Genomic DNA, 12,503 nt, shown 5'->3' on the forward strand with positions numbered 1-12,503 from the left:
GTTAATTATCAATGAGTTTTCTTAAGAAAGGTAGATTAGATAGATCAATTATGAAGTAATATATCTGACATTTACTGATACAGAATACAAAAAATCAATTCTGTTAATAAACATAAGATATTGCGTCACTAGAATCTTATTCAAAATGTTTCTGTAATTCGGTTCGCATTTTCATGTATATATCAATTTCATTTCTTCAGGTTATTAATATTAATTTCATTATCTTTATTCATTGAAAATATTAAAACTAATTTAAATAATCGTAACAAACACAGATATACCTGCTATGTAATATATACGTAAATATACTTTACATCAATATTATGTAACAATTATATCCGGTATTTTCTGAAATAACTATTATACATACATACATACATACACACACACACATATATATATATATATATATATATATATATATATATATAAAATATCAAATCAATCATAATATCGCATTTGTAACTGTAAATATAATAAATTATTGGTTTTTATGTTTTAGATATCTTTGACAATATGGTTATTACAATTATATTGATACAAAGCTTTAGCATATTTGTATAATTTAAAATAAACATTATGTAACATCAAATTACGTATCATCAAAACATATAATTATTATATATGAATTATATTTATTATATATAAAAATAAACACATATCCCTCAAATAAAAACGGTATTCTTATAACACAATTTTATTCTAGTACGGATAAAGTATTGTAGAAATCGTCTTATATTCCGTGGAGATTAAACTTGAAAACAATTTTATTTAGTAGAGAATTGTTTAAAAAAGCTGTGACCATCATTGCATCGTCACGACTATAACTGCCAAATTGTTTTTATAAATATACAAATAACACATTAATTGATTAATCTTTTTGGAACATGCTGTAAGAAGTATGATTTGCAAACGGTCATCTAATCGTACTTACTGGTTTTCCTAAATCATCATCTTTGAAAAGTAAATTTATAAATTTAAGTAAATAAAATAATTAAAATGTGGAATCATTAACTAATACTTGTTGGTTATAACTATTGCCATATTTTTTTGTTTCTATTTTATAATTAAACAATTACATTCTGATCAGTTTGTAATCAATAAATCTCGTTAAAAGAAACTATGAAATTTTGTTCTATCTTCTGTTGTTGGTGAGTAATAGAATAGTAATAAAAATTACAATTTAATTAATTTTCGGGAATTAATTATACTTCTTCAAGATGAATTCAGATAGCAAGAAAAATAGTTTATTACACATCTTGAATGTAATGCTAAAGTTTTATAATTTCTTCAATTTCCAAATTAAATTATAAAATAATCCTAAAGGATGATAAATATAATGGAACTAGACATTTATACATATATATATATATATATATATAGGCATTATATATTGTATTGTATACATATAATTATATATAAAATATACATAATTATATATATATATTAAAATAAAAATATATAAAATAAAATAATTATAATGGACATATTTGATATATAGTTACATATTATACAATTACAAAAATAAATGATATAATTCAAGATGAACATTTCGGATTTACTCATCGTTCCTCAGCATCTACGTTAATATATTCAACAATTAAAATACAAATTATCATATCTGATTAATAATATAACAAATGTCATGAATATACATGAGTTTTGTAATCATGATCAAGACGTTTACATAATTATTGTATCAAGTTATCAACAATCTTTTTACGTGCTATAGTCAAATATATATACAATCCATTTTTCCAATAAAGATTAAAAAGGTCTTTGTTATTTTCAAATGTAAAAAAAATATGGTGTTCTATTTCTCTAAATGTGGAGTAAATTGTCATTAATAGGTTTCTACAATATATTAAGCTTTATAATTAAGTCATCTAGAGCTAAATATTACAACGGCCTATTTATTAAAAAAAAACTATAATTAAAGGAAAACAAAGCAAATATATACCTGCACTCAGATGTAACTAATAGATATAAAATTTAATTGTAATTAAAGCATTTAATACTAATGGTCTCATAACAAACGAACCGTTTGTTAAGAGGGATGACACGAGACTAATATTAAAAACGAAATATACCTTTATCATGGCATCATATTTGTATTTATATTTATATTATTGTCGCTATGCATATGGTTTCCAAAATATATCATATTTTAAAATTTCTTGTTTTTTCGTTATATTTTTTGAAACATTGAAATATGATATATTCTTCTATCTAATAATTCCGTGTTTTTCATGAGATTGACTTTTTTCTTTTGGTTCTTAATAATATATCAGTTCAGAAACTATTCTTTTGTAATCATTAATTTTCTTATCTAAAATTGATACATTTTACTAAACAAAATAGTAGTTATATTGTATAATGTAATTTTTTATAAACATTTTAATTTTGAAACTTTTGTTTTTAGCTGCAACCGTTATTAATTATAAAATAACTAATAATAATCGCTAAATTTATAAGCAATTTATAAATTTAGCCAATTTAGATAACAAAAACACAACACTATCAATGTATCAAATATGAAATGATATTAGCTAAATATATAAATACATATCGTTAAAAGTGGATACACCACAGAGACTTGTCGTTTCGTGCAAACTTCATTTCGCGTGAAATGGCGCGCGAGACGCTGCCGTATCTCTTGATGACGCGCGGATTTGGATTTCCCCATATCTCTTAATCTTTCTCGTGATTTTTTTACGACTCTTTTATACGATTAAATTATTATCGAAAGAAATATCACAGTTCTTTTATCGATAATAATAGCATCATTACACTTTTACACATTTAATAGTTTATCATTCCATGAAACACAGAATTAATAAGTTTATTAACCAAGAAGTCTAAGAATTGTTAGAAACTCAATAAGCGATATTGTTTTTTATCTTTGCGGAAGTAATTTATTGATTAAAGTTACCGCTCTAATTAATTGTTTGTTCGCAAACAACTTACATACGTCTAGATTGAAGACATATGAAATGTTATTATAATCTCATTTATCTGATTTTCTCTATTTTCAATCAGGATAAATAATTTTCTTCTTAGATTTGTTAAACAATATTACATTAGATTATAAGAATACATTATAGGAATTTCACAATAACTTTTACATTAATTAAGAAAAAAATTATTTCAAAAGCTCACTTTGCGATTAATAATTTTGTCAAAAATGATATGCTTAAGTCTGACTTTCGTCAGATGATTCGTGATTGAGGATTGTGGTCTTTACTTGATGTTATCATATACAAGAGTCGTGCAGTTCGTCTTTATTGATTTTTGTCTATGATCATCTTTATTATAATGCACTTTCAACATTTGGGTATAACACTCAATAGATGAGTATAACCCGAACAGAGAGTTCAAAAAGAATTTAAACTATCATCAATTTAGAATTCATTTTTGTAAGCCCAAAAGAACTCTTTTTAGAAAAAGAATTGTTTTTGCATCTCAAAATGTACTTTGAATTGATACACAAGCTTGAATAACACAAGCTTGAATTCTTTTTTAATTCTTTATTAATCTGTACTATCTCGAAATCCTTTAAGTATTATTCTAAAATTGAGTATTCTTAAGTGTCACTTGCTAATTTGGATGGAGATCAATGCTGTTGAATGTTGAATGTAAACGCCCGTAAATATTTGAGCACTTAAAAATGGCGGTGTTTCAATTTTTTAAGTAAATAAGAATTAACAATGTTATAATAATAATAAAATCGCTCGTATTTACAAAGTAATAAGCAAATGCGCAATCTTTAGACCAAATAAAACGAACTAAATGCATAAGATCTGGAAATAAAACAATTTATTGAATTAGTTTAAAACACTATTAACAGAACATTTCGACCTTTGTCCTCATCAGCCGTTTAAATTAAATTGGTAATATCAAAAAAATTAAATATACGTGAATTTTATTAATATTTAAATTTTATTTATCTTTCTTTTCTCCTACAATATTTCTTGTACTTTATACTTATCGGTATATAGATTTCAAGTACAAGAATCACGGGTATGTTACTATTCCATAGCTGTCTTAGAAATGTGACATATTTCGTAATTATTTTATGAAATGTTGCACTTTTCAATTCAAATATTTCCAAGATTTTTCTGAAAAGTTTTGGTGCTCACGGGTATATAGTCATGATTACATTATTAAATATTCATGATAGATATCTATCAGGTGTTTATTAAGATGCCATCGACGTTTAATCGACGTCTATTCGATTTGTTAGGTCTCCTTGGGAACATAAAAGTTGTTACCATGTTGAAATTAAATAACTATAATTTTGTCTCTTTTTAGAATGTTGATAGTATATTCACATAAGTAAACACTTCTTTGTTTAAAGTTCCAATGATTAAATTCTGTAAAACTGAACCCTCTTACATACTTATAACGCAAATATGTAGCATTTGCACATTTAAATTTATCATTATATATTATATTATATTTATATTTATATTTAAAAAGAAGCAGTAAATACAAGTAATTATGATATAAAATATCACAAAATATTTGTTATGTTTATTTTAAATATTATTCCCAATTATATGACAGTTACAAATTGTGTCAACTGGGTCGTTAATTGAGTTCAGTGGGACCCGTTGTATTTCTGTGCCTATAGATAATAATAAGAAATTAATTAAATTTACAATTACGTTATATATTATATTTCTTAAGTTCTTTTATATCAACAACGAAATTTCATATATGTATATCGACAACATGAGTCGAACAGCATAATCATCGTATCATTCGATTCTGAATTCAGGGCGGAATTCATTTCCGCTCCTTCGTAATTTTCGAGGAAGTGTAGATTCCGTTCTCCTTTCAAGGATGCGGAAAATAATTCCGCGATAACGTCATAGCCGCCGAGTTTTCAACCTTGGTCAACGACAATAGCAAGCACCGTCATTTCTCAGATTCTGCGAGCTGCTCCCCCTCCCCCCATAAATACAATTCTCACGGGTAAATTCTCTTCGTTGTTCGTAACGGGAATGCGAAACGCGCTCGGAATAACAGGTCAACAAGTTTTTGTCTCGAATATATTTTATTATACATACATTAATGAAAATATATACATGGTAGACTGCAGCTTCTCGAAGCAGCGAAGTGTCAATATAATTAGCTACAGTATTCGTACGCGAATCTGTTTCACCGTATCTTTTTATTTTCATTTTTTTTTCCTTTTTCTTCTTTTTCGACGACGTCCTCTCGAGAGCCGAGATTGTCGAGGTTGTCGGGAGGCACGTGTAGGCCGACACGTGTAGACCATGAATGCTGTTGTTGTTGTTGCTGTTGTTGTGTTGTACGTGAGAAACGTTTTTTGAAGTTTTCGTTTATTTCTTAAAATAAACATGATTGATAACGCGGTCCGAGCCGACCCGGCTTTCGAATCGTCCTCGGTGTGTCACAACTATTGCGAGACTGACCGCGTCAATCCGTCGATATACGCAGCGGATACCGGGATACTTTCGCTGACTTCGATTAATATCTTTGTTTCTCTTGCGCTCTTTCTCTCTTTTTCACACGCACCCTCTCGCCCTTTCATTCTTTACTCTCACTCGCATTCTCTCTCTTTCTCGCTCGCTTCTTTCTTCCCTCCCACCCTCTTCTCAGCCTATTCACAGCCTTCCTATTCAGACCTAGTCAGCTTTCTCTCTTGCACAGCCAAACACTTGCACGATCATTCAGCGGCATCAACGCTTCGATCTCTTATCTGCTTAATTAACACCGTTACAACACGATTCAACGGTGACAACTGCGGATTATTACAATTGATTAAACTGTAAGTGGCGATCATCGAAAGTGTGAACGGTACTTCTCGTTTTCCCGTTCGCGAAAATTCGGACAGATATCGCAGAATCTGAAGATAGTCCGGGCGAATCTCGCACGTCCAAGTCAAAGGGTTTTATCCGACAAGGCTTTACATCTCTCGCGGGCTAACGCAACGCGATTAACGACGATGATCCCGGTTGACGGCGGTTTACGACGACTAATGTAATAGTTGTCTCCGTGAATCTCCTCCAACTGGAAATAAATCGTCGCGCGTTACGGCTCTTGTCCTGCCGGCTACCTGACGCCCGAATGCGGCGCTACACTTTGGTTCAGCCAAACATTGTTCTACGTTAACGTTACAATCTGTCGTGCGCGGGAGAGCTCGCGCTCGACTACACGACTACACGGATTAGCTTCGTAACATTTCAGGCACTGCGATTGACTTTATATTTTGAGTTTAGCTCACGCATCGGGCGGCGGCGGTCGACCGCTGAACCATCTAGACGAAACGCTTCCGCTCTTCGCTCATTCGAAAAATAAATCTCATCTCTGAGAGAAAAATATTTAATTTGTATTTGTCGCTATAATTGAATGTTAAAATAAAATTATTAGCAGCGCCATTTTTTTATAGTTATTATCCCCGATAGGACAACATTTATTTAATAATATAATGAAATTTTAAATAAAAATGATAATTTGTAATTATGTAGGTACATTTACACGAATAAGATGTAAAAATACCGATCTTTTATAAAATATTGATAACTGTTTGCGCAATTAATTTCAAAATAGTATTCAGCAAAACTATGATCATATGGCGAATTCTCTTAACGTGTATTTGTAAAATTAAATTTAGAAAGAAAATGTTTAATAACTAAAAAAAGAACTATTTTGGATGTATTATGTATAAAACATTTAGAAATATAATTAAACCATATACATGTTTACAAAAGTGCATAATAATTTCTAAATTATAACGTAGAAATGTTGCAGCATGGAATATTACGTATTAAACACGGTAACTCTTTAAAGAAATCAAATAGTTTTTAAAATCAAATTGTAAACTATACCTAGATTTGTCTAATTTTTTACAAATATTTAGAAATTTTATTTCGACAAAATTACTGCGTCATGGCGTATCATCTTAGTGCAATTATTGCACAATTTTCATCAATTTATAATGCCATTATTAGGCAATATTTGCAATGTGCCTATCAAGGTACTGCTATAATATTAGTAATAATAATAATACAATTAGTAATAATAGTAATAATAATAAAAATAATAATGATTAGTAATAATAATATACAATGTGTTATACTGATAAAAAACAGATACTATAATAATCTAAATACAGTTGGCAGAAAATGATTATAAATTATAATTATTTCCTACGCCAACTTTAAATTGGTTATACAACTTTTTCATCTAGTGTAACACATCATTATCACACAGAGAGAATTTTCTCTTGAGCCACGTTTCAAAACATCTTCTTTAAGAAAAATTTTACTTGATATAATACAGTATACGTTACATTGGCATTATATTTTTGTACTATACATTTCGAATAAAATTTTCCTCTGAAGCCGTTTTGGAATCTAACTTTAGAATTTAATTCCTTCAGTCTCTCTATGTACTAATATTATAGCAGTAATAACTATATAAAAATAGAACTCCTAAGCACAATTATTTTAAGGTTCAATTAGTTACAAATACCAAGGATGGAAAGAGTTACAAGTAATAAGTCACTGTTACTTTCATTTTTTCATAATGACCAATTGATAATAACGTTACAATTTTTCATGATAAAAGTAATATTAAAGTTAGAATAATCACTTTTGACAGATAATTTGTTATCATTACGAGAAATTGTACATATAACGTCATTATTAAATCATTATAAAAAAATACTTCCCATCCTTGCCAAATACTTTCTTCTAATATAACCAAAAAATTAATTCGATGCGAAAGAGTCCCATCCATCTCTTCTCGGAGAATTCGTGCGATCGAATTCTCATGGATACAATAGCTACAACGCAGGAGACAATTTCGCTTGGAGGAGTACAAAAAACGTAAATGCTCGCACCAAGATTCACGAGAGATCGGAAAGCCTTGCGGATAGCGCGCGTGTTGTGTGTGCGTCTGTGTGTGTTTATGTATGTGTGTATGTCTGTGTGTGTGTGTGTGTGTGGCGTGTGTGTCCTGCATCATCGCAGTTACGTCATGCGCGCGTATAATCGTACATTGCTTAATAATTATTAACCTGACTTCGAACGACACGTTTACAATGATCACGTTATTCCACTAGGGATGACATGCAGCGTATAAAACATATCTTATCTATATATTTATTTACTGTTGTATCATATATCTAGTTGTCCGCATCCGTTATTTTTTCTGTTACACGCTATATACTTTAATATATACGCGGTACGTCTCTTACACGCTACCAAAGGATTAACAATCGATACTTCGTGTTTCTTTCTTCCCCCCCCCCCTTTTTTTTTGCTTAACGCGACGACACGTTGTGTCGCGATATTAACCGAATTTATGATTCACGAATGAAAGTCAAGAGGAAGGAAAACGAGGCGCATTTCGCGTCTGACGGATATTGCACTTCGAAACTGGACCGCTTTTAAAAATTTCACGCGTTGGTCTACGACCAGTCATTAACGCGTTCAAAATGCGTCCGTGACTTTTTTAGTAAAAATCTGGCAAGGGTACGCTTCTAAAAATATAGCCAATGTATGCATGTGTCTGTACGTGTGACGCGTGCGCGCGCGCGCGCGCGTGTATGTATGTTTTCTGTATAGTGTCTTTTATATTCAAAATAAATTATATCGATTCGAAACCCAAATCCGCCATGGAGTTCCGTCGCAAGAGAACTCTCTCTCGGAGAAACTACGCCAAGAAGTTTCTTCGCGTACAATCAAATGGAAAATCGTAATCCACATGTATATAGAGGTTGCTCGTGGTCCGTTTCCCCGGCCTCGGGAAACCACGTTCGATATTTCACTTGTCTTGTTGTGGAACTTGTTCGTTTCTTCTTTCGTGGCCGTTCAACGCGGCCTGCAAAAATCCCGCGACAAATCGGCTACTTCATCGAACGATACCATGTTCCAATTGAGAGATGGCACCGATCTTTTACAATCGGAGTTTTATACAAGCACTGGGTCAGAGATTAAATGTTTTTTTTTTTTTCTATTTGTTTCTCACCATCGGGCACATCGTCACTGTAGTCACGGAGCATCCGAGATCGGTTAGCAAAGATCGCGTGCGAAGATCCGCCAATCCCACGCTCTCTTCGCGATATGTCCGTGGCTTCATGATACTGCCGCCATTCCGCTTTGTTTTATTTATTTATTTTTTCTTTTAAACCTAGGCTTAAAAAGTAAAAACACCAGCGCTGTTCGCCGCCGGTACGAAGTTAATCGGTTTAACACATTAACGCTTTGATTCGTTTGTCAGTCTGTGCTCTCCTAGTCCATGACAAGTTACAAAAAAACAAAAAAACAAGGTAATAAAACAGAGAAAAGAAATAATAGAATAGATGTCCGGGTTGTCGAGAAGAAGTGGTGTTTACGTTTTACACGGATACTCGAGGTATACGATACACAGGCGTTAAATACCGTCTGCCCGCGAATCGATGTAAAATGCAGCTCTCTCTCACGCGCCACCGCTGCATAAGCCGCGCCAGCGGCGGTAGAGTCGTACGAGTCTTCAAGGACGATACTCGAGTGATCCTCCTCCCGTTCTCACTCTGTCTCGAATGTATGTGTGTCCACGATCACAATACGTTGAAATTTCCGTCGTTAAAAGTTGAAAGTTGTGCGCCCTTAATGCGAAAAATTTCGCGCGACACGTGTTCTTCTTTGTCTCTCTCTCTTCCTATTTTTTTTCTTTTTTCTTCTTTTTTATGAAAGGAAAGAAATTCGTAGGTGTCGCTCGGTAATCACGGTACGCGCGATCCGTTAATACTTTTAAACAGACACCGAGAAGAAACACTTTCACCGAGCCGTATTTCGGTCGGTGCGTATGTCTACATTATACGATAAACGATAGTAATATCCTAAATATTACGACGAGATTCGATTCGCGATTGCTATACCGTATTTGTTTTTTTTATCTTTTTTTCTTCTTTTTTCTCGTTTATCAATAGCATTATAGGCAGTGTTCGTTGAGAAACTGCTACACGATTACACATCGAGATGTGTGTGTGAAATTCGACTTCTGGATACAATTGCACGCATTATTACACTTGATTCCGTTGCCCCCTAAAACTACCGTCTTCTTCCACGTTCGACACTGGTAGTACGCGCGCGTGGGTGCTCATTAAGATATTTATAAGACATTTACGCGTATCTTAAAATAAGTATCTCGTGTTTATCGAGCAACGTAAATCGATAACTTGCTCGCGTAGCGCTGGGAAAATACGCGTCCAAACGCTAGTCAAGTAAGCTCGCTCGCTTTCGAATATGTCGCGCCGTCGTATGTATCGCGAGCAGCTCAAAAATACGCGCACGTATCATTTCTCTCCGTGGGCGAACGCTAAATGAAGATCATAAAAAATGATAAAATCGCTAAGGAGAAAAACCTGAGAATTTCTTTCCTTTGCAGACTAACTTCCCGCACGCAAATATAAACCGAAATAGTGACGATGCACTTCGACTATCGAGATAACGGAGTAAAAATAGAAATAATAATAATAATAATAATAAGTGTAGTAGTAACAGCAGTAATAGTAGTAGTAATAGTAGTAATAGCAGCAGCAGCGATCATAGTGGTAATTGCAGTAGTAGCATCAGTGGCTGTGTTGATGATGGTGACGTACTTCACTCGTTGCGTATGGAGCTTGAATCGATTTAACGATTTGCAATTGACAACGAGTCTCGTTCTCACTTATCAATGTGTGATGGACAACCAGAACGTTTCTCCGGTAACCACGAGAGAGAAAGAGAGAGAGAGAGGTCCCATAATCGCCGCAGATAGCGGCCACCGATAAAGGTCCACTATAATCTCGTGGGTATCGGACGATTTTTACTTCGGAGTTAGGAGTTGAAGGCAAAATCACAGAATGACGCAGCACCGACAGTATCGTTGTCGCGAGGCTCCCGCGCTGGGTGGTGGAGTCGGCGGTGCGAAATACGCGTGCACCTTTAAGTTCGGTAGATGGGCCTAAAATAGCACAAATGACAACTTTAATAATCATTATTCTTTTATAAATTAAAAACAACAAATTCTCTCTCTAACAGTATACGACTGCGGCTTATTGCGTCAAAACGAACGAATAAAGGACGATTCTCTTGAAGCTATAGTATATTGTAGTGATCTATGATAATGTGAGCCGCAGTCGCGAGTTCTTTACGTATATGATTCATTGTTAAGCGGAAAAAGCAGTAATTATACCCAACCGCCGGACGGAGAATCGTAATTACGCGGGATCGCACTTTTTGCGGAATGCGCGATCTATAGTTCGTAATACGGTTGCGTGATACGCACGCTCAGTGTGCGCACTAAATACAATGCTCCGCGACCGGATCCCTTTTTCCGCATAACGCACGAATGTCAGAGAATACAGTAAAAACGGGACAATACTCTGAGTTTACGTATGCCCTCTCTGGTAATGTGTAGGCAGTCGTAAAGTTCGATACGCTCGAGATTGTGACAGGCTTGCATCAGATGGTTCAGACCATTGTCCGAGATATTCGGGCAGTTGTCCAGCTCTAAGACGGCTAAGTGTTCTGCCGCGCATGGCGACAGCGCGATTTGTCGGAGGCCTTCGTCGGTGATCAACTCACAATGTGACAGACTCTATATTCGGAAATTATAAAACGCTTGGTAAAAGACGCGCGATTCAGGCAAAATGCATCGATATCAAATGCTTTAGGTATTATTGCCTAACGCGAATGGCGCAATATTAAATCGTTACTCACTAATTTCTCCAATCTCGGACAGCCCATCGCCAGGTGAGTGAGGGTGGCGTCGGTGATTAAAAGGCACTCTTCCAGATCCATCTTCTCGAGCAGTTTGCAGTTCTGAAAGTCGAAAGTCGAATAGAGTTTCGCGGCTCGGCTGTGTATTTATACGATTCAAACGGTTCGCCTATTAACTCACTCTCGCGAGGGCCTGAAAACCCGTATCCGTGAAATGGGTGCACGCGACGCACTCGAGTACATTGAGGAGTGGACAGTGTTGTGCCAGGCTAATCAACGTCGCATCCGTTAAATTGGGGCAATTTGACAGGCAAACGTAATGCAGCCGTGGACACCGTTCGCTAAGTTCCCTGACTCCGTCGTCCGTTATGTTCTGCAACAAGAGAAATTCCAAAATAATTTTTGCTTACTAACGCAACCATTCGGCCATTCTTTAAGTCGTAGAAATAGCTTCCGTGATAAATATTTACAAAATTTTGAAAATTAAATATATAGGTATTCCTCTACATACGACTTGTGAATTTTAAACTTTTGACTAATATGTTATTGATTAAAAATTAATTAGTAAGTTATAACAAAGCTGATTAGACATTCGTTAATCAGTGATTGAAATTAAATATTGCTTTTTTAATATTAAATATTAGAATTACATTTTGAAGAAAAAATAGTTTTATTTTTTAATCGCTCTTTGTTGAAGTTAATATGTGCTTAAATCAAATATTAATTTTAAATAACAAATATTATAATAAAAATTATAATCTTTGAAAAATTTTTTTGTTATTT

General features: G+C 33.6%; 1 protein-coding gene across 2 annotated transcripts in view; it reads right to left on the reverse strand.

The window, feature by feature from the left end:
• Positions 1 to 5,040: 5,040 nt before the first annotated feature.
• Positions 5,041 to 12,503, reverse strand: part of LOC105198880 (F-box/LRR-repeat protein 20) — a 29,725-nt gene continuing 22,262 nt past the window's right edge. For both annotated transcript variants that reach the window (XM_011165727.3, XM_011165726.3), the window contains 4 exons: positions 11,902 to 12,093; positions 11,721 to 11,822; positions 11,383 to 11,598; positions 5,041 to 10,962 (listed from right to left, as the gene is read on the reverse strand). In XM_011165727.3, the coding sequence (XP_011164029.1) occupies positions 10,855 to 10,962; positions 11,383 to 11,598; positions 11,721 to 11,822; positions 11,902 to 12,093 (618 nt within the window). In that variant the 3' untranslated portion in view covers positions 5,041 to 10,854. The remainder of the gene's footprint in view (positions 10,963 to 11,382; positions 11,599 to 11,720; positions 11,823 to 11,901; positions 12,094 to 12,503) is intronic.

This window comes from Solenopsis invicta, chromosome 9 (assembly GCF_016802725.1).
Source record: "Solenopsis invicta isolate M01_SB chromosome 9, UNIL_Sinv_3.0, whole genome shotgun sequence".
NCBI classification, from domain to species: domain Eukaryota; kingdom Metazoa; phylum Arthropoda; class Insecta; order Hymenoptera; family Formicidae; genus Solenopsis; species Solenopsis invicta.